Source organism: Manacus vitellinus, unplaced genomic scaffold (genome assembly GCF_001715985.3).
Source record: "Manacus vitellinus isolate BGI_N305 unplaced genomic scaffold, ASM171598v3 scaffold_0_pilon, whole genome shotgun sequence".
Classification (NCBI taxonomy): domain Eukaryota; kingdom Metazoa; phylum Chordata; class Aves; order Passeriformes; family Pipridae; genus Manacus; species Manacus vitellinus.
The window spans coordinates 13,132,037-13,154,801 of NW_021938789.1; the positions used below are offsets into that span (position 1 = coordinate 13,132,037).

General features: G+C 35.5%; 1 protein-coding gene across 1 annotated transcript in view; it reads left to right on the forward strand.

The window, feature by feature from the left end:
• Positions 1-17,539, forward strand: part of TBC1D19 (TBC1 domain family member 19) — a 37,346-nt gene extending 19,807 nt beyond the window's left edge. Inside the window, exons 12-21 of the mRNA XM_029962362.1 lie at positions 2,704-2,778; positions 3,254-3,316; positions 7,127-7,211; positions 9,485-9,529; positions 10,657-10,689; positions 12,991-13,100; positions 14,325-14,416; positions 15,147-15,262; positions 16,088-16,158; positions 17,173-17,539. Of these exons, the coding sequence (XP_029818222.1) occupies positions 2,704-2,778; positions 3,254-3,316; positions 7,127-7,211; positions 9,485-9,529; positions 10,657-10,689; positions 12,991-13,100; positions 14,325-14,416; positions 15,147-15,262; positions 16,088-16,158; positions 17,173-17,247 (765 nt within the window). The 3' untranslated portion in view covers positions 17,248-17,539. The remainder of the gene's footprint in view (positions 1-2,703; positions 2,779-3,253; positions 3,317-7,126; positions 7,212-9,484; positions 9,530-10,656; positions 10,690-12,990; positions 13,101-14,324; positions 14,417-15,146; positions 15,263-16,087; positions 16,159-17,172) is intronic.
• Positions 17,540-22,765: the final 5,226 nt, after the last annotated feature.

A 22,765-nucleotide genomic window follows, 5' to 3' on the forward strand; every position in this document is an offset into this window, starting at 1 on the left:
TGTGAGGGATTTCATGACATGACACAGGTGGATTGTGCCTGCAGAGAGGCTGCTGAGTAATCCAAACTTTCATTTTAAAGAAGGTGAATCACCAGATTCTGCTTAAAGTAGCTTTGCTGGATTCTGTTGAAAGGTACTGTTCTCTCTTGCTTGTAAGCTACTTTGAGCTCCCTTAAGCTCTCAAGTGGGTACTGTATGAGTGTTGGGGTGAAATTTTGGGATGTGGCTTTGTAAGGTCAAGAGGGCTGGTCACTGCAAGCCTGAAGTGTACTTTATTTCAATTTGGAAAGATTTGGAGGTGTGGTATAATAAAATGTATAATTTTGAGAAAAGCTACAGTCTATATAAAAATGTAACACATTTGTAAAAGGGAAGAAGTTTACAAATCAAGGCTATATGAAGATTTGGCAGATAAAGAAATGATGAATTGGATGAAGATGATAAGACTTTGGTTTTGTAAGTGAAAATATTTTAAATAGCATAAGAAATGTAATACGGTTTTGGACATTCCTGAAACCTGCTAGTAGTGAGTTATCTCATCTGGAGAAAGAAATGCAGCCAATAAACAGTAAAAGGAGATTTGAATCTTTTTTGAAGCCTGAGTGAGGCTCTTAAAATATTCTTCCCTGTGTGAGAGACTGATCACTGGAGAGTCTTATGTCTTGAAAGTAATTCTGTGACCAATCATGTTTAGGATTCAGATCTAAGGAATAAATTTATTAATGCAGCATCAATCACAAGCCTCTGGTCTTATTAAGACACATGGGCAAGATCCTCTTGTAGCCAAGTTGTGGCTGAAAACCTGGCATGATTCCCAAGCGCACTGTGATGGATTGTTTTCCATCACAACAATCACAATTTAAAAGGAACTGGATGGCAAGTAATGAGCTAAAAGTTTTACTCTTAGAATAGTTATGATTAAGTTTACTTTGCAAGTCCTGTTTCAGTAATTTCTGGTGTGTTTCTCATATTTTTGCATGAGTTCTAGTTCAGGTGGATAGCTTGCCTTCCTGTTCATCTTCGAATCATAGAATGGTTTAGGTAGGAAGCGACCTTAAAGATCATCTGGTTCCAACCCCTGGGGCATGAGTTTTGGTTTGGTTTGGGGGATTTTTGGTTGGTGTTTGGTTTTTGTGGGGTTTTTTTATTAGCTTCTTGTGTTTTAATATAGACAGTCATTTGAGATGGCCAAAAAGCCTTTAGGCATTATTAATTTGGTAGTTTTACACTTGATTAAACCACAGTATTGATGCTTTAAAGTTGCAACTCAAGTATTAGAGTAGTTCTCTGTAGCTTTGAAGAACAGAATGTTATGTTCATACTGCAAATAATTTACGTTTAGTAAATATTTATGTATGATCCTGTCTGAAGTAGTAGTGCAATATTTATACCTCCCCTTTTTATTTCTCAAAAAAAATATTTTCCCCATGGTAGTCATACTTAATAAATACTTAATATTTATAGGACTTAATAAATACTGCTTTTGTCCTCATTTCAACTTAACAGTTTAATAATATATTAATTCTAATAGTTTCTAAGTGTATACTATTCACTGCTTCTTAGTTTTAGATTAATACAAAAAACAGTTAAAATGTTCCCCAGACTTAATTTTTTTCCCATTCTCTCCCTCTCAAAATTTCATCTTACTTCCCATTTGTTCTTTAAATCTTTACTTCAGACTTGTCCATTTGTCAAAGAAATAAGCAGTAAACATGTAAAGCTTGGAATGTACAAGTATTTGTGTGGAGTCCATATAGATACCTTGAACTCCAAATAGTTTTGTGAAGTGGGAACGAGCTTCAGGACAGCTGATTTAATTTATCAGTTAGTTCAAATCCATCAGAAACTGTTAATCAATTTTAGGCATAATGGCAGTGAGGTATTTAGGGATTTGGGAGTTACATGACGACAGTGCAATATTTAATTCTCTTTTTCTTTCCTTTGCAAGCTCTTACTAAGAAGAAAAGGATAGAATAAGTAAAAGCAGAAAAGGGTTTGTTCTGCTTCTTCCCCATCGCTTCATCCTTGTTTATGTTCTATAGATATTCAGGAAGTAATTGGAGTTTAAAAAAGATCTGAGTTCTTTGTACTCTTCACAAGATTTTTAAAATATTTATCATGTCATCTTTGCACAAGTTTAGGCTATTCAGAGGTTAGTATTAGTTTAATGTCAAACATCTGCAGCAACTCCCTAATGCTCGAAGATAAGACAGAACCTGTTGGTGGAGAGGTGCATGAAAATAGAGGGTAACAAAGAAATAAAGCCTAATGATTTTGAGCATTGAAAAGATGTAGAGAGAACCAAATGTTGGAAGATATGGATCCTTGGTTTGAATTAGTCCCTTCATTCTAATTTTATTAATTATCTAAAGGGGAGCTCATTTTATAATGTCTCAAAATCCTGAGATTAGCTCAGTTGATTAGAGCCTGGTGCTAATAACAGCAAGGTTGTGAGTGCAATCCCCATATGGGCCATTCACTTAAGAGCTGGACTCGATGATCCTTGTGGATTCTGTGAATTTTGGTGACGTCTTAATTCTTAGGGTTAAACGAATAAACCATGATAGAATGCTTCTTAAATATGAAGTGATTTTTTTCAGCTGAATACATACTTTTTTTTTTTTCAAATGCTGAAAATTGAATTTGTTAGTTTAAATATAAAGTCGTGTCTCAGACTGATGATGGTAATATTTTTAATTTTAGGATATATTGTATTATGAACAGCTTAAGTCAAATGTGATTCAGCATGACCTTTTAGTGGACAGCCTGATTTACAAGGTAAGTAGTTCACTAAATAGTGATTGAACGATTTATATACTCATCACTCTAGTATCTTGTTGTTTGGGTTTTTTTAACAAGGCAAATATTAGATAGTTTGCTTTTAAGGAAAGTAAGAATAACTAGTGTGAACTTATTGTGAACTCAATCCTTTTGCCTGAGTTGTCTCTTGTGGAAGACATTTAATTTGAACTTTTAAGTTGTAAAGAAATGGTACCTTCATTTGAAGGAGTAACTGGTTTTGTGAGAAAGAAAGAACAGGGTATGATAGCCTCCATTTCAAGTTTTTACTCTGAGTGCTTCATCATGTTAATATAGTATTTTTTAATTTTAAAATATAGAGTATAAACTTAACTACAGTTGTTTCATGATTCAATGGTGAAACTGTCTTCTTCCACTGTGTTATGTTTAGCCTCCATGGGAGTCTGAAGTGAGGCCTTTTGGCTTCAAACTGCTGTATTTTTTTTCTTTACAGGATGTAAAGCTGACAGCAAGCAATGATGACTACTATTTTGTATTTGAAGATTATTTATATCAGGTATGTAACTATTTTTGGTTAGAAAAGCTAGGAAATATACTCCTGTGGGATTGTACCATCTTTGGAGTCAGGACTGCCTTTGTGTAGGCAGAGTACCATGGGACACATGCATCTGTTTTCTGTGTTACATATACTTTCCCTTCTGAATAACAAACTTGTACTCTTAGATAGATTAAGCAGGACAGGCTTCTAAAACTCCTACAGTGAAGGACCCTACAAAATGTCTTTGCAGTGCAGTAAACCAGAAAATACGAAGTCAGCCATATGGTTCCCCTTTCCAGCTTTGCAGTAAAAAAAACCCCAAAACAACTAAAGCTGTGGCATACAGAGAAATTAATACTTGAGAAGTATATACAGGGTTTCACATTAAAAAAAATTACTTTAAAGTGACCTACTGCAATAAGTATAAAAGTTTTGTATTGTCATATTTTTATTTTAAAGACGTTGATTCTGAATAATTGATTCTGAATAAGGTGGTGATATGTATGGTTACTTTTAGTATTACTCCCATTCTAAAGCTGCTTCTAGTAATGGGGTACCCAGCTAATTTATAAAGTATTATCTTTGTTGTTGCCTGTTAAATGCCCTTAAATAGAAGGAGATTACATTTATGAATTGCAGTGTCAACATAAATGTCATGCAGCAAACTTAACATTTCCATAGTGCTTTTGATTTCATTAGTCCCATCTGTTAGGTTAGACTTGCTTAATTTTTTGATTTAGAGCTATGTCACACTAAATAATTTCTTCTTTGATGGGAATACGTAAAACTGCTAGTAATTTAACTAGTCAAGAGACTGTCCTTAATGCTTCTTAGTCCATACAGATATAAAAGTATGCAGTACTATGTAAGCATACTATTCCATCATGTCTACATATAATTTAGCATATAAGCATTTAAACATCAATACTTAAAACTATAACTTTGTGAAATTAGACCTTTTTAACTTAAAAATAGTTATAGTATTAAGGTCTGTATTCAAATCCGTTTCTGAATTAAAATTTGAAAACTAGCTGCATAATGACAACTCAAATGTTGAGTTCACTCAATATTTACATGTAGGAGTTTTTCTTGGTTTAAGGGTCAAAGATAATCTTCATTATTGTGACACTGTCTTCATCATGGGATGTGAAAATCTCATTCCTTGTTCATTTGTTACGTAGACTATTAAGGCATATTAATTAGTCATTAACTGACAGTTCCAGTGGACACAGAATTATAAACTATGAAGGAGTATGAACTAGTACACCATATAATCTTTTAAGACCATCAGAAATAGATTTTGTTTATCATTCTCAGTATATAGCACATTTGAATGTTTTAATTTTTTATATAACTCTTATTAACTAAAGGAATGACTACAGAATGAAAATCATAAAAGAGACTAAACTATCTTTAGTAATTTGAAGGAAAATCACCAAAAATCTTCAAAAAATTATGTGGCTAGTTTTACTGCAAGGCTTTCGAGCAAAGAATATCTCAAACTTCTAATTATTTGTTGCTCTAGTTTTGTTTGCTACTTCGTGGTATTCTTCAGGTTCTTCTCTAGTAGAGAGCTATCCATTTTCCTTGATAATTTCCTCTTCCAACCTAATTTGCAAATGCTTTGCTGCCAAATTGTTTTGTTCTATAGCCCCTGGAAAAATTCTGCAGTATGAGTCATTCTGATATGCGATATTATTTATTGATTTAATATGATAACTGGAATTAAATATTGGCTAAATAAAATAGGTAATGAAAATTTTAGTTTAAACCAGATACATTTTGCACTGGTTCTGTGGGGATTTTTGCCATGACTCTTAAGTTTTCCAAGTCAGTGAGCAGAGTGTGTCATTTGTCTGTGTGTTGCTTAGCAGATAAAACATCTATCAAAATAAGAAAATTGGGCTTAAACTAATGATGAGGATATTGAATTGGATTATTGGTACCTCTTTAGCAGCATGCAGTCTTTTTCAGGAAGAACACTGAAATGATGTAATTTATTTCCTTTAATATTTTTGCTTTCTTTACCCTAAAGTTTACATGTTTTTATTACTGAAATAAAATACAGTTACTTTTAATAAAGTAATTTCTTTTTGATAAAAGGTTTGGCTTTTTGTTTCTTTCCCTTGGTGATTTGAATTAATTTGTTTTCTGTTCAGTTTTGATTATAAATATCCAATAGTTTGCCAAACGTTTCTGTACTTGAAACAGGGTTTGTATCATTGTTTTGTTTAGCACTATCATTTTTTTAATACCAAAAATAACACATAGATTAATATATTTGTAAATTCATTATTTCAGGCCAGAGGTTCAATTTGAATACCTTAGTCTTACATCCTGCAAAACGAATACATGCAAAGAACCTCAGCCAGCAGTTCTTAGATATAGTCATAACTTATCTTTGAGCAAGAGTCTACCTCTTATAAAGATGCATAGTCTTAATTTAAAGACTTCCAGATACTGGTACTAGACACTGTATTGCTAAAAAAGGGGGCCTTGAATTAAGGTTACATTCTTTCCCCTATGAGTGAATATGATTTATGTCCTTTTCAGATTAGTTTCTTTTTCTTTCACCTCAGTTAACATACACAGAGAATTACATTTGCGTGTGTATTGTTATTGTCAACGATATTTTGGCAGCTATGAAAATGATTGTGTATTGCACAAAATAATATTTAGCTTAAACTGTTTGAGATAAAGGAACTATTTATTTTTTGTAAGATGTTTGTATCTGAGAAATAGTTTTGAGATTCAAAAAAGGAAAAAGTCTCCAAATACAACCCATTTCTGTAAAAAATTAAAAAAGCAGTAATATTCAGATGTTTAATTTTGCATGTTTCCTTTTGACAAATGCTGATATCTGGAAGATTTTTGCAGTAATTACTGGGAAGGAAAAATCCACTCATTTTTATTTTTAATTAAGTAGTGAAACACCATCTAAAACCTTTCCACCTTTTACACCTTGACTACAGTTGAAACAAACAAACTCTTTAAAACCTTCCAGAGCAGAGGGATTCAGGTGTGAAAAAGTCAGCGGCAAGTTGAAGTCTGCCTTACGTCTGCCCTCTCGTGTACATTTTTGATAGTGCATCTTTTGGTTGCATGAAAATATGGAGATTTTAAAATACAATACTAATTATCAGATTTTTTTACAACTCCAGATAGGATGAGATTCCTTATTGTTATTTTTTCTATGAATGGTTTTTGCTATTTAATTTTATACTCAGTTGCTGTGAATACTGGATTTTTCATTTGTGTAAACAATAAACTCCACGAATATACTTTACAGAATACAATGTGCATTTCAGACCTTTGGGATACAAGGTGAACATTATTATCTGTACTTTTTGAAAGAGCTGAATTTCCTGCAAGCATTCTGTAAAGATCCTGGGAATAAAAGCAAATGATCAGCCTTCTGGAACTCCACACATCCGAGAATGGAAATGGTTCATCTACTTACTTACTAGGACTTCCCCAGGTCATAGTAACTGAATAGAAAAAATAATCTAGTGGACATCAAAGGAGCCAGTTACACACACAGTGTCACCAGTGTTGTGACAGAAGGGGATACACGTTTGCTGAGAAAAGAGGAGGGTTGCAGAATATTTAACTGACAACAAATGATCGTGAAGGTAAAATCTAGCAAGGTTAAAGTGAGCCTGGAAATTTGAACAGGAAAATATACTAGTTTATCAAGAGCTTTCAACCTAATTGGCTCTCTTCAACAGCATCTAATAGGTGCTAATTAGGGCAGGTCCTTAAATTTGTTTGACATTGCTTTGTTGATTCAGTAAGTCAGCTGATTTTCATATGCTGTCTTTTTTACAGGTATTACTCTGTTTTTCCCGAGATACATCTGTCTTGGAGCACTTTACTTACAGTAGTGCCACTCCACCCAAATCATACATACAAGGTAAAAGGAGTTGTTTTAAAAGAGATCATGCAGATTTTTGTTGGCTGCTGCAGTTATACAGTATGTGAATTTGCTTTGTGTTCATCTCCTAGACTGCATATAAAAGAATGTTAATAAAAAGTCAGTGTATCCAGTTCACTTCTGCACAGATTCTATTATGACAGTTTAGAAGCTGACATAAAGGCCAGATTGCAGTGCTGTTCTTCTACTGCATTTTTCTGTGTATAATTCTGCAGTGTTTTACCAAAGAAATGAAACACACAACTATGACAGTATGGTAAAATCTTGACGACATCTGTCTTTATTAGAGCCAGAAATTTAAATATACAGTGTTGTACTCTGCAGCTTCAGTAAATCTAGCAGCTGGAATCTAGAATTCTGGGTTTTAGAATGTTGTCTTCCCAAAGCAGATATTTGTAGGCAGGAACAGAACATGTTGCTGGAGAGCTGTGGGCTCTGTTCAAAGGTGTGGGAGAGTACAGCTTTACCAAGCATACTTAAAACTGATTTTTTTAAAAAGCATGACATCTTCAGAGTGTTAGCTGATTTTTAGATGTTCTTTGGCTTAGGTTCTCGTTATTTTTCTCAACAATCTTAAATTTATTGGTTCAGCCCACTTGTGTTCTCTGCCAACTTTTAATGCCATACATTTGGACTGTTTCCATGCTTCTTAAAGCCTCACCTACCTTGACTTTACCCAGAAGTTCCTAATTTTTCCTTCATTCTTGAGTCATATAGTAATCCAGTCACTTTTTTTTCCATGTACCTTCTACATTCCTATTTTCTTCCTTGGTCCCTGGTGCCTTTATATGGAGCCAAATGTGATTTCCAAGTACTTTTTTTGAGCAGGACCTCTGCTGACAGTTTTCCTCTTGCTGCCTCTTATGTCACTAGAGGTAACGTTTGTTTCCTAATTTTTTAATTCCTTCTTTATTGCTTTTGGGTATTTTCTCTCTCTTTAACTGAATTAGGGAGGTTTTTTTACCTCCTTCTGGAAATAAGCAAATGGCTCACCCGAGAGCAGAACAGTGGGGGGGTCCCACATCTCACTTCAGACACAGAGCCCTGGCAGCCCAGAAACACAGCTATGGGGAACATCCTACTTATTCCTGGGCAAATCTGGGGAACGAAGTTGCTGTGCGGTGTAAATCCGAAAGGCTTATAGGTCCTATTTTTGGCTGATTTTCCAAAGGATGTGCTTGCTAAAAATACTCTCTCTCCAGATTACAACTCCTGACTGCTCAGCAAGCAAACTATTGAAAGGAAAAGGAGAAAATATTTTTTAGTTTAATGAAACAACTCATTTCTATAATTGGGAAGTACTTGATTTTATTTACATAAAGAGTTTTGCAGGTTAATTTTGATTTTAATTCAGTCAATTCATACTGCAGGAAAATAACAAAGTCCAGATTCCACTGAACCTGAAAAAAGTTCCCTATGCTAAATTCTTCTGTGTAGAGTGAACAGAATATAGCGAGATCTAAAGGATCTCTGATTATTCTGTAAATTTTCATGTAACTGATTACATTTTCTAGATTAATTTTCTCATTTTAAAACTAAAATTATTATGTTTTAAGTATAACAATTATGCATAATAACACCTTTATACTTGTAAATAAATTATTAATTTTTAATAATGTATTTTTATTATTAGGCTCTATACGTAAAATATGGTTTAATAATACAATGTGTTCATTTTTCAGGGAAGGTAAGAAGTTATATGGTCAGTCTATATGATCAGTGATTTTCTTGACTTAATTAGTCTTTTGTATCCAACAGATTACTTAAATATTTGTTAGTTCTGTCAGAACTGTGCTATTCATCTTCCTCTCTGTTGCAGGCTTAATGAAGCCTTGAATATTTTTTATCTGTGCTTGTATCTGTTTAAATGTTTTTCCTGTCCCTAGGTCACTCTGCCCTTAACCTTATCCCCTCATAGAGTTTCACCGTCTTCAAGGTCTGCAGCAAACACCTTTAGAGCTCCTGAAACACATACAAATAAAATCTCTGTGGAACAGCATTGCTGAAATTTTCCTCCTCTATTTTGTAGTTTTTGTTGTTTCGTCATCCTTCTTTATTAGTGCTGCATTTCAGTTTTATATCTGTCACTGTACCTGTCCCTATTGCATTGCTTTCTTGTTTTAGACAATATCATCTATAATGTAATTAGTTATTATTTGTATACTTGTAACTTAGAATCTCCCTTTTTAATTTCAATCTTTACACCTTTTAACTTCTTAATCACATTTTCTTTGTGGTTTGATGGTTCACAGGAAAACTTGGAATGGAAGAGTATGCTGTTTTCTATCCTCCAAATGGTATGAATTATACTATTGCCTCCTCTAGTGGTAGACTGTAAAGATACAGAATTTTTTCTCAAATACATGATAACTTCTTTTTCTTTTACATGTTATGTTTTATTGTTACTCTGTGAAATTCATTAATTTCAAGGAGTAAGCTGGACTGAAGCTGCTCCAAACCCACATTTCAGCCTGGTGTTAGTAGTCACAGGGTTTGTCTGTGTGGGGGAAGGAGAAGGAAAACAAGTTGTGGTGCAGCAGCTCATATTCCAGTCTTGTATCACCACTTAGAGGATCTGAATGATACATACTGACATTGGTTGACCTCCCAGCTTTTCAGTACTCAACAAACCACACCCTAAAGCCTTGTCGTTTCAAAATGTGTGTTCATATTAAAAAATCAGACTTAACTAATCTATGTAATTTTAAGTTAATATCATTGCTGTTGTTGTAACTTCAGTTATTAAATTGTTTTTTCAGCTCTTTGACCATTTCAATCCCTGTCTATTGAATCCTTTCCCTGGTCTTGCACTGCATTTGTATTTCAAGATCAAGGTCTTTGCTCTTGTTTCCAAGGCCTTGTGTCACCAGTCTTAAATCTGTGTCTCTGGCCTTGTCTTACCTTTTGTCAAAGCAGCTTCCTCTTACTGGTCCTCTGTAAAAACTAGTGAATGGGAGCTAAAAGCAGCTGGAAGGGAGGAGAGAGTTGTTGTGCTGCAACTGCCAAGTACTGTAAATGTTGTATCTGAGTGCTACATGAATTACTAGAGGTCTTGGCCTCCTTTTTTTTTTCCTGCTCTGGTCTGGTCATTGAATGACATTTATGGGTTGTCATTTATCTGAAATTAGGTTCTGATATCAGCAAAGCTTTTACATAACAACTTCATGGAAACTGAGTTTTACCTGGCTTTCTAGGAACTATAGCTTGTGTTTAAGCATGTAACTGGTTGTACTGAAGTAAGTGATACTGTACTAAAATATTTACAAGATTTGAGATCTATGCATATTTTCTTGCCATAACAAGGAAATATTTTATTCCTATGGTGGGCAGAATGGAATTTAATAACATGGGGGTGAAAAATTCTATTTGCATTGAGAAAAAGGACTGTAAAGAACAAAAAAAAATAAATATTTTTGTTTTGTAGGTGTAATTCCTTTTCATGGCTTTTCTATGTATGGTAAGTGTGACTCTCGTAAACTAAAACCTTGGGATTGCTTTTTATCATATTGCAGTTTAAAACTGTAAGTAATTTTCTGCAACTTTTAAACTTGTGTGTATGCTTATATGTTTCTTTGTGTATAGACAGTTGTATATAATTTTAAAAATTCCAGACTGTTTCTATTGACTTATATTACAGCTTTCTACTGTGTGGGAGTTCCTAATTTGAGAGCTAATAGCTGAGCTAAGCTATGCATCTTAATGTACATGAATAGAGGGATAAAGTTTGTCAACAAAGTGCTCTTTTTTGTGTTTCACTTCCGGGTAGACCAAGTTACTTGTGAAAAGAGTTTGTGAAAACATGAATTATGTGAAAGGCCTGTTGCTGTATCCATTTGTCTACAAGAAGCATTAAAAGAGCATTATGTAATAGACTGGTTGCTACTTTACTGCACAGAGGAAACAAGACTTTTAGGAAAAAAACAGAAAAATGTCCTTGGTTTCAAATATTACAAGGCAGCTACTGCAGATGCACTCCAACAATGCGAGGCTAGTTGTCTTTGCTTTTCATTTTTTCCTTTGATTTATCAAAAGTGTTTGTGGTATCACAGGACAAGCAGGTTTAAAGATTATACTTAAAATGCTATATTTTTAAATGGTATATTTTACTAATAATAAGTTTAATGACACACAATCATTGAAATCACACAATTTAAATATGAAATGCAAATTGGAACCTGATTAGGGAATCTAAACTCTTTGAAGTAACGAACACTTTAGTTACAAACTCCTTCTTAGGGACTTACTAGGAGGCTTTCACTTATTCTGTGTGAACTGCTTTTCAAAATGTTTGGATTTGACTCTGCCCTTGAGAACAACATCTCCCAAATTTTCCTCCCTCCCTCCTGTTCTTGCTCTTTACAAGGGCTCAGAATATGCTGGTTGTGAGAAGGAGGCAGGCTGAAAAGCAAGGCAGCAGAAACACGGTATAACTCCAGCCTGTGGGTACAGTGGCTGGGGCCAAGCACAGCATCCTCTGTATTCCATGCTGTGCTGCTTTATGAGGAAGTATCTGGGTCTTTATGTAAATCCTGTACATTTTTTCCTGTTTGCATGCATACGTTTTTGGGGTGCCAACTGTCAGAGGCTGTTCTGTTACCCTCCTGGCCTTTGTGTACATATGCACACTGCCAAGTCTTCCACCTCCATCTTCGATCATTAAAAACATAAACACTGGTAACACCCTCTGCTTTTCTTACCCCTACGTAAATACAATCTCTGTGAACATCTCACCCTACCGTAGCACCCCGTCTCTCACACACAGACACCATTTTTTTCAGTAAGCCACCTTCTCTGATATATAGATATGAAAATAAATTCACACCTGCATATATCCATATATATATGTATAAATGTACATATATCTATGTGCATATGTATACATACATCTGCAGACAAATGAATCCATATCCCCAGCCTCTGTAAAAAAAACTGGAAGGGAAAGTGAATGTAGAGATAGAGACTATGAGTGTGTTAAAATGTAAGCTGTCATCCAAAATGAATGCACCTGTAAAGTGAAGCAATCAGGGTGAAGAGTGAACAGATAAAAAGACTGTTCACAAAAATGTATAAGGAAAACTGTCTCTGAAAACGCATTGAGTGAATGGAGTATCACTGACAGAACCGGTTATGTTTGTGCAGCATATACATATAACATATTTATCTATATGCTGGACTTTTACAAAACAACAAAAGTTTGAGAGCTGCTGCTTTACTAAAAGAGTTCTAAACAGTAAACCACTAAATGTCCATGCTGTACAGATCTTGTAAGAAATAAACAGGTCTCTATCAGTTTGTCATACTTACGGGATGTTGTTGTGGCAACCAAAAGCTGTTTTTTAATATTTTCATTTTCACAACATGTCTTCAAGCAGTCATACAAGTGAAGTAAGGAGCTGGTCACTAACCCCTGGGTACATTGGAAATTATAGACAGTTGAATCAAAAACTTGCACTGTTCAACATCCTATTGCCCTACACCACAGAGAAGCCAGCACTGTAGTAAGCAGTTCTTATTAGTTTAGATTCTTGAAATATATCTAACTACTACCTAGAATGTATCACACTCCTTTTCTTTACTTTTTACATTAAACGATAGAAATATTCTATAACAGTCTTCCTCAATAACTGGTTTAGTATTGTTTTTGTAAATTGTGCTACTATAAATTACTTGGTTTTTCCTCATACTTCATGCACTTAATCATTGAACTCTTTTAGCAGTTTACAGTGTTGAGTCAATTATAATTCTTTTATCCTTTCAGTTGCTCCACTTTGTTTTCTGTACCATGAACCTTCCAAATTGTATCAGATATTCCGTGAGATGTATGTGCGTTTTTTCTTCAGACTCCATTCCATCTCTTCTCATCCCTCTGTAAGTTCATTAGGAATTAAACCCACTCACTTGATATTCTATTTGCTACAGAACAATAATATACAGTAGCATGGTTTTCTATGCAATTGAAATGTATTCTTTTAAATATAATAAAATATTTCAGGCGTGTTTGGGAAGATTATTAGGTAATTCTAGTTTGGATATTGTTGTTTTCTATGTCCATGTTACTCTTTGCAATAGAATATCATGTACCTTATTAAAATAGTAAGTTCTCATTTTATGAGTGTGTGGGGTCTTTTATAAGAGTCAAGTGTTTTAATGTAATAGGTTTCTCAGTTAAAGGAGTCACAAAATGCATACTCAATTGCTTTCACTGATGACATGTAAGTGCACAATGAAGTATTGTTGGGGTGGAGGGACTAAAATATATGTATATAGATATTGTTTCAGTGATATCAAGTTAATGTGTGTTTGTTTAGTGAAGTATCTTGGTGTGATGGCACATGCTTTTTAGCACTACTAGATGAATTTAAATAATTTGGTTATGTTTATGATCAGGACATGCTGTCTTGAATGTAAGACAATTGAAGAAATTGTCTTATCTTCAGTTTCTGAAGAATAAAACCTAGCAAATATTATTTTTTTCCTTCAAAAAGTGCAGAAGAGTTATATTGCTTTTTGAAAACGTTTCCTGGTTCAAAGAAAATCCTTTCCTTGATATATCATTTCAAGGCTATGCACTGTGCTTTCCATCATTAATAGCGGGAAAGCAGGACAAATAGAATCTGTTCATTTATATTGTAATTTTAAAAAGAAAATTTAAAATGTGTTTATATCTAACTTTTTGTGGTTATCCCCACTGCTGTTTGGTTTTAGTTATCAGAGATACTTTTTCTCACATGCTCTATTTTTTAGTGCAACTGAGGTCTGTTTCATCAGAATGGAAGTATTTCAAGTAGTTCATATTATAATAACCCACTAAATACTCATATTCTGACATACAAAACGATAAGTAACTTGGAGCTGAAAGGGACTATCAGATCATATGATGTTGTTGATGCATAGAGAGAATTGTAGGAGCAAAGCTTTAGTGGCTGAAGGTATTAGAGCTGCTTGGGCCTCTCGTACCTGAGCTGAATATTATATCATTAATAATATTCTATTGTTTGAATTAAAAATTCATGCATATTTACCTGCTGATACTGTTTTCTTGGATTTGACAGGATGAGTGTTAGTATTGTTTCTTTATGCTTGTTTCTTTAGGGCATTGTATCATTGTGTTTGCTTTTTGAGACTCTTCTACAAACTCACCTGCCCCAACTCTTTTATCACCTCCGAGAAATTGGGGCTCAGCCGTAAGTACTTCATTCTGACTTGTTACAAATGTTGCAGATTGATTCTTCTGAATGCTGTTCTGTAGTATTTAATTTAAGATCTAGGGGAAATTATTCAAAGGTGTGAACATCAGCGTGCCATTTTTTCTTGAAAGTCAGCTGGAGTCCTTTGTGTATCTGTGCTTTGTGCATTTCTTCTATATATTCTTTGAAAAAGAGAGGAGAATTGCTGTATGACAAATGCTGCATTATTCAGCTAAGTTTCAGTAAGTCATGTCAGATCTGATGGAACTAAGTGACTTATTTCCTAGGGGACAGAAGACACAGAGATGTGTTAGTTACAGGAGAAGGTACCAGAGAGCAAGAGGCTCTCATTGGATAGTGAACTCATGGCACCAAGTGCAATAGAACCTGAAACTCCTCTTTGCCATAATTGGTATCTATTTTAATAGCATAATAGCAGAGAGGATGAAACATTGAGGGTGATAATAGCTGAGGATCACTCTAATGTGATTGTTTGATCAGAATGATAATGGGAAAGACAGTAGCACTTTATCAACTGAGGTGCTAAATAGCTTTATGATGGCTGTTGCAAATTAAAATATTGATTATTAATGCAGTAAGAAAAATGGCTGTTCTTCCTGGAAGAGAAATGCAAGAGGATAATGAAATGTTTTTAATTTATAGAGGATTTTTCTGATCATTATGGGAGGCAGAAATATAATAACTGTTGTTTATCTCTTGTTTGCAGGCTACGAATTTCATTTAAATGGATGGTACGAGCATTTTCTGGTTATTTAGCTACAGATCAGCTCTTGCTTCTGTGGGACAGAATCCTGGGATACAATTCTCTCGAAATTCTTGCTGGTAATAGAATTATTTTTGCAAAATTTTAAATCTGGGTGAATGTGAGGCAGATACATGTTAGCTTCAATGTATTTTGTGACAAGAAGAAAAAAGCTCTTTGAATGCTGAAAGCAGATTACATACATGTCAAAGAACATACTTCTAGAAAACTAGAACTGCATAAATACTGCATCTCTAACTAAAAATATGTGAGGTAATTTTTTTCTTTATAGTAACATTTAAAAAATGCTTATTGGTCTCTGAACGGAACATAGGATGTTCTGCGGTGGTTTTGGTAAATGAGTTCATCACCTTTCACAAAATACAAGATTCATGTTATTCATTTATGACAACTACTGCTTCAGTACTTTAAGTGACTGAGAGTCCCTCTGATTTTGCTGGATGATTTCTTCCTTTGAAGTGGCATCTTTTAGGAGACTTTGAGAGTTTTGTACTTAAATAATGCTATCATATTTATGAAGGTTTAAGATGGGGGTTTTGAAGAAGACATGTATCTTCAGTGGGGTCCGTTTTTAAATATGAAGGAGTTGAATAGAAGAGCAAAGGTTTTGGTTCCATTTGTATGTATAAGACAGCTTGTCCTTTTAATCAAAAGCTAGTCATCTTAAACTCAGGCATTTTCACTCAGACTAATCTGAAGGAATGTTGTGGTTTTTGTCTGTTTAAAAGTGGCCAAAGAAGCTCAAACACAGCCGCTTGTTTTACGTTATTCTTCAGAATCAAAATGATTAATCTAAGAGAGTGAAAATTGGTATTTTACATCAAGATTAATTCTAACCACTAATTAACAGGTCAGGAACTTAAATATTGGGCATTTTCTTTCAGTCCTGGCAGCTGCTGTGTTTGCTTTCCGAGCAGTCAACCTGATGGAGGTGACGTCACTGGCTGCAGCTGAAGTAAGGATAAGTTTCAGTTAGAGGAGATTGAAATAGTTTTTGATGCTTTGCCAAAAGGAGTAACTTAAGCTTCACGTGGCACATGATACATAGTGCAAATCTTTCTGTCTAAATTCTTACCTTAGATACAAAGTAAGGAAATTGTGAACATGCAGTACATAATGCTGCTTTTCTGGAGTAAAAGGAAATAAAGGATATTTCCTACAAAAATGCAGTGTTATAAAATTATTTTGTACAATAAGATTTTTCTTCCGTTTCAGTATATAATCTGTGTTTGTGGGCTATATTGTTTTTGAAATATTGTAGGAGTTTGTACCTTTTTCCTCAGCACATTTTAATGGAGTTGCTTCTGTGCTACTAATTACAAAGATTTTACAAGATTACTTTGTCACTAGGAATCTGAAATTTTTCTGTGCATATGGTCATGGGAAATGAAGGAAAATAAGTCATTAAGACGAAGATTATAATTGTTTAGTAATTTGTTGGTTTGGGGGGGGTTTTTTGTTGTTTTCTTTTTTTTTTTTTTTTCAAAAATATGGTGATTGATTCTTTCCAAACTTTGAGAGTTTGTGATCACTTTCTTTGGGTTTTTTTAAAACATAATTCATGAGAAGACATTAACTATTTGAGATATTACATTGGACTTACTTCACAAGTACTAGCCAAGCCACAGGATAAGGATTCTTAATTCCCAATTATTTTTAGAAGCAAGTTGAAATGTTAGACCCCTTGTTCACCCATGATGCCATGTATATTTGAAGTAAGGCTAAAGGGTAAAATAAAGTTACATGGGTTATATATGTAAACATATGCTTTTTCTTTGAAATGTTAGAATGAAAAATAATGCAATAAAGTGCAAACATAAACCAATATAATTTGTTTCTAGCCAGGTCCAAATCAAATTATTGACAATATTAAAGTCAATATTTGAATCTTTTTCTTACTTCTTAACTTGCTTTAAGGAAATTTGATTCAAATGTCAAGTTTAACAAGCCTTTTTGGTTTTCCTCCTAGGCTGTACTTGCTGATCTTTCAACCCTGAAAGTTATGCCTCTTCTTCAAATCTTCTTGTTTGCTACTGTCACTTGATCTGCTTCAACAATACTGGTACCACATTCCAGTCTTTCAGGAGAAGCTAAGCATCAACTATGCAATGTCTTCATAAAACCAAAATTAAACTCTATAATATCAATTTAGAAATCATTACCTTAAAATTTTCTAACTGAAAACAATAACTTTGCACACAATTGTGTGCAGTGCATGCTAATGAGTTTCACTGTAACAGCAATTACTTGTACATTGAGAATGACTACTTCTGCAAATAAACAATATGAATCACTGTCTAAAATGCATGTAATAATAAAGTAAATGTAATTCGTGATCTGAGTTTTATGATGTTAATTTCAGAGTTGTAAAATCTCTGTTTTAATATGAAATTACTTTTTCAAGCTCACATCTCAGAGGATATCAGCTCAAATACTGTCAGGTGAGAAAATAAAGATACTTAAACTTGCAAGATCTTTTTTTTCTCATTTTCTAAGGAAAAGATAGGATCATACACAAGTTCTTCTGTCTCTACCTTATTTATTCTTTTCACAGAAATTTTGTCCATGTTCTTTCTCATGTTAATTGCTCCTGTTTATTCTTTCCTTACCCAGAGATGTAGTCACACATTCCCCATCCACCTTTGGTTAGGTATACAGCCACCTCAGGCATCTGCTAAACTCCTACCCAGAGTCCCATCAAAGGCACCGTGTCATAAAATATTTCCCCTGCCGAGAAGGCCTGAGCAAAGCTTCCTTCAGAACTTGTTGGAGCCAGTCCTTGCATGAGACAAAATATTCCCCTGAGAATGATGCCAAGAGTCCTTTTGCTGTGCTCCATGCCCTCTTTGGGAGAGCAGTGCTGCCTGCGCCTTTGACAGTTTTCCAGCCTCTGTGATTCAACAGCTCAGGCTTCAGTGCGAGATCCAAACGCATATCCATGTGTGACGGATTGTCACTACGCTGTCGGGCTGGCATCATCTGTTAGCTGTTGGACCTTTTTGTGAGGTCTTTCAGATCTTTTCCACTGATACGTTTAATTCCACAGTTGGAATCAATTATCTGATTTAAGTGCACCTTAACACCCAAAAAAGGCTCAAAGTCAAAAGGTCTATGATTCTTGTTGTCTATGTTGTGTTGTTGTCTCTGTCAGGATAATGTAGTAAAAACATACTGAACTTTTATAGACTGGTAGTAAATTTATAAGGCCAATTTTAAAAATGGTAATATTGTGGACTCGGTATGATCACTTCTTAAAGAAAAAACCAAAGTGCTTAACACGTGCAATGTATCCAGTGAGAATACCTGGGGAAATTTTGTTCTGGATAACAGAGAAAATTGATCTTTTCCTTAGCATTTGCAAGAAATGGTTTTGACTGTTTAAGTAGAGGTTTTTCTATGACAGTTTTTAAAAAGGCATGTGACAGCTTTTATCCTTTACAGCAAGTATTGCCCCTGTTTTATGTATGGGGAATGGAGGCATAGAAAGATTAAGTGATTTGCTAAAGATTACAGTGTAAATTCCTAAAAGAGGTAAGCAGTCTCTCCTCTCCTGAATTCCTGTTTACACTTTTGAATACTCAGTTTGTGTATTACCTAGAAGACCTTATTTCATCTTCAGAACAACACAGAATGTAAATCTACCTGTAGAAATGCAGCATTTTACATCTTTTAAAATCTGTAAGACTGAGTAGCAATTTAGAAATGATAACGTTACAAAGCACTCACAAGGATTTTGGCTCACTAAGGTCATTACAAGGTTACCATGGCTTTTTAGAGAATTAAAAGTATTTACTAAATAGCAAGGGAGATTCCCTACAGGCCTGCTGACCCTCTAATTCCCATCGCTCTGTGCAAGTACATGGTGCAGAATCCAAACATTACCCTAACCCACTGTCTGTACAGCCTGGAGAAGAGGAGACAGAGGGGTTGTAACTCATTGCAGTTACAACTTCCTCGTGAGGGGAAGAGGAGGGGCAGGCACTGATCTCTTATCTGTGGTGACCAGTGAGAGGACATGAGGGAATGGCCTGAAATTGTGTTGAGGGAGGTTCACATTGGATATTAGGAAAAGGTTCTTTCCCCAGAGGATGGTTGGGCACTGGAACAGACTCCCCAGGGAAGTGGTCAGAGCACCAAGCCTGACAGAATGTGTTTCAAGAAGCATTTGGACAATACACTTGGGCACATGGTGAGACTCTTGGAGATGGTCCTGTGCTGGGCTGAGGGTTGGACTTGATCCTTGTGGGTCCCTTCCAGCTCAGCATATTCTGTGATTCTTTTTTTTTTTATTTCACCTTCCCCACTGGGGTACTTCACTCCTGTTCCTGACCTCCACCAATGTTTCTCCCGATGGCTGCACAGGGACCCTTATGCTCTGCAGCTCGTGTGGGTCACCACACCCTCGTCCAGGCCACTGGTGTGGCTGCCCGGGTGGCTGCTCCGTGTACCTGGAGTGGTGCTGTTCCTCTCACCTCTGGGGTGGCCAAAGGCCACGGGCAGTGCTTCAGCCAGGACCTGCTATAGCAGCAAATCTCTTGGAAGCCTCTGCTGCCTTTGGTCAGGTGTTTAAGTTGCCTTTTTTGAGACACAGAAAGGTGCCTACAGACAGAGAGGCATGTATACAGGAATATTAAGTATAATTGCTTTAAAAATGAGATTGAGATTAAAAAATGGACTAGTTCCTCACCTTAGCCTTCACCTATAGTGTTAGATTTTTATATCTTTTTAAAAATCTGTTTTACAAAGTTGCTTTTACTGAAATGATATTGTTTTCATGTTCCCCTCAGTTACTCATTTAGTTCCCACAAAATATTGTGTTTCACATTCTGGCCGATACTTGTATTTTTAATCTCCCTTGCTTAAATAACGCCCTTTCTTTTAAATAGTTTATTCTTCAAATATTAAAATGACTGATTCCTGTCTTGCAATGAGATACTTCTCTTGTATACATAGGCAGTATCAGTTATTTAAGTTATTTAAGTTTTAATTCTTTAACTTTAGAGATCAGTTCAAACTTGTTGATGTCTGTAGTCTTTTTTTTGACTTCTAAATTCCTAAAATTCCTTTTTCGTTTTTGCTGTTTAAAGTAATGGTCAGATATGATAGTAGAATCATGTCTAAATTGATAATTACATTGGTTTAGACAGGCTCAGTTAAATGTTCAGTGGGTCAATTTAGTCAAATTGTTTTTCTTGGTCTGTACCACCCTCTTATCTGAAATCAGTATAAAGAGACATTTCAGTACAAGAACCAGTTGTCTCCATATTTATAGATAAAGATCAATTTTTTTGCTGCTTACCTTAGGACTCTGGCTATGGTCTATCAAGGGTTTCTTGTAATGTCAAATAGACTGTTGTAAAAATGCAAAAGTAAATAGGCTTGTCTAAAAATGTACCCAAGTTATCTTTGTTCAGTACTTCCAAAAATATGTTGAAGCTAAAATCTTGATGGCTGGGTAATGGAACAGTTGAATAACTAGAACAGTTTATAATTTTTAGTGGAATTTTTTTTGTCATAGTAACAAATTTTATTATGAGAAATGGAGAGAATATGAAGACTGTAAAACAGATATCCCAATAAAAAGAAAAGACTGGAAAGAGTCTCCAATTTAAGACACATTTTTACTTGTTGCCAGAAACCAGAAAAAAAAAATATGGTGAAGCTTGTGCCTCTTTTACACCTTTCTGATGAATTTTATAAAATTCTTCCAACAAGACTGAAAGGATTCCTTGAAACAGAATTGCTGTATAAAAATCAGTTTTGGGAAAGCAGTATAGCAAGCTACTTATTAACACTAAATAAGCATTTTATAAAAAATACTGAAATGCATTGCAAAACTGAAGGGCTATATCTTCAGTGAGGAAGGGGAAGAGCCTTTCAAAATATTTTAACAAATCAGTAAAATATGCCGTCCAGTATTTTATGTGAGGAAACGGGAGGGAGGGGACGGATGCAGCCAGGGTGGCGGGAGCTGCTGGGTGCTTCCTTTTCCCTCCTTTTCTCCAGGCTGTTCCCTTCCATGCCTGGCTGCTTGCAGGTGCTGCACCAGCAGCTTCCATTCCCACAGCCCACACAGGAAAGGCAATTAGCTGAAGCACATATTTGAGATCAACAGGCTTCCTCCAGCCCCAGGAAGCTCTCTGGCTGGGCAGGGGAGTACAGCAGGACAGGGCCAGGGCCAAGGTGAGGGCCCCTGGGAACGACCGGCAGAGGGGCATTAACCAGCCTTCCTGTCGATCTGGCAGCACCAGCAGGAGAAACAACCCCTGTGAACAATTCCCACTACAGTAGCCATAGGAACGATACTGTGTTTCAGAAGTGCTGAAGAGCAACTGTGGTGGGGTTAGGGTTCTTTTATGGATTTAGGACTCAGTACAGGAGGGAAAAAATCCCCCTTCTGAAGGCTTCAGGCTTTTAGCACAAATCCACGCTTGTTGTGAGAGACTGCACCTCTGTGAGCAGTTCTGCAAGAACCATTTATTGTAAACACAGAATAACCTGAAGTCTCTAAAATCCAGAATAAGCTGTGCTGCTATTTGAGATCACGGAAGGGTGTTTTTTCCTGCACACTTCATGCTCACCTTTTTCAGTACCTTAACAAAATTGTTAATGCAGGGAAGATCATCTTGACCCAGTAGTGTGACAGTTGTGCTTTGCTTTAAAACAGTGTTAAAATGTCTCAGCTTAGCGTCTTTTAAGTAGGCAGTTAAGAGTATGCCTACCAAATGATGGCATTACTGGACAATTATGCTTTGGAGAACGTCTCGGGATACTTGTCTCTTCTGTGGATGACACAGTGCAGCACAAGTCAGCAGATGTTACTGTGGGCAGAGTGAGTCCGTGGTTAGGACAGGATGTTTGTCTTGGGTTTACCATGCTTGGTAAGACTACAGCACATAATGGGTGGTGATGCAATCTGACTGTGCTAAATACTGACAGGGTATCAGCTTTAAAATGAATACAAAGGGAGAAATACTGCTTTTGGGCAATTTTTTTTGAGGCTTTGTTTAAGCCCAGGGAGGTTCACCTGCTTCTGTGTCTTGTCAGACACTGCTGGTTATAGGATGTGAACTTGAGGGTCTCTGAAGAAGGATGCAGTGGGGCCTCTTGTGTGCCCACATTTCAAAATCAGCATGTTGTTGTAGATGTTGGACTACTGATACGTGCAAACAATTATCTCTAGAGAATAGGCTTTATGAAGGACCACAGTGCTTTGCCAAATGACATTGTATTTGGCTGAACAATTTGAACAAATTGTTTCTTTTGGGATTATGACCAAAATAAATGGAATACTTATCAAAAGAGTTAAAGATCACAATTTGTGCAAGACAAAGTGTGCGACCAATTTCTGTGCTTTGTTTTAAACAAAAAAGTCTGTATCATGTTGCTAAGAGACAAGTTGGAACTTGATAGTCAAGGACAAAATATTATGTTATAGCCACCTAATATGTTTTAGTAGGTATCTGATAGTTCATTTATTCAAGAGTCATGTGTTCCATGAATGGTACATTCTATGATATTTTTTTCTGAAAAAGCCTACCTAGGATAGTTACAGCCTGAAT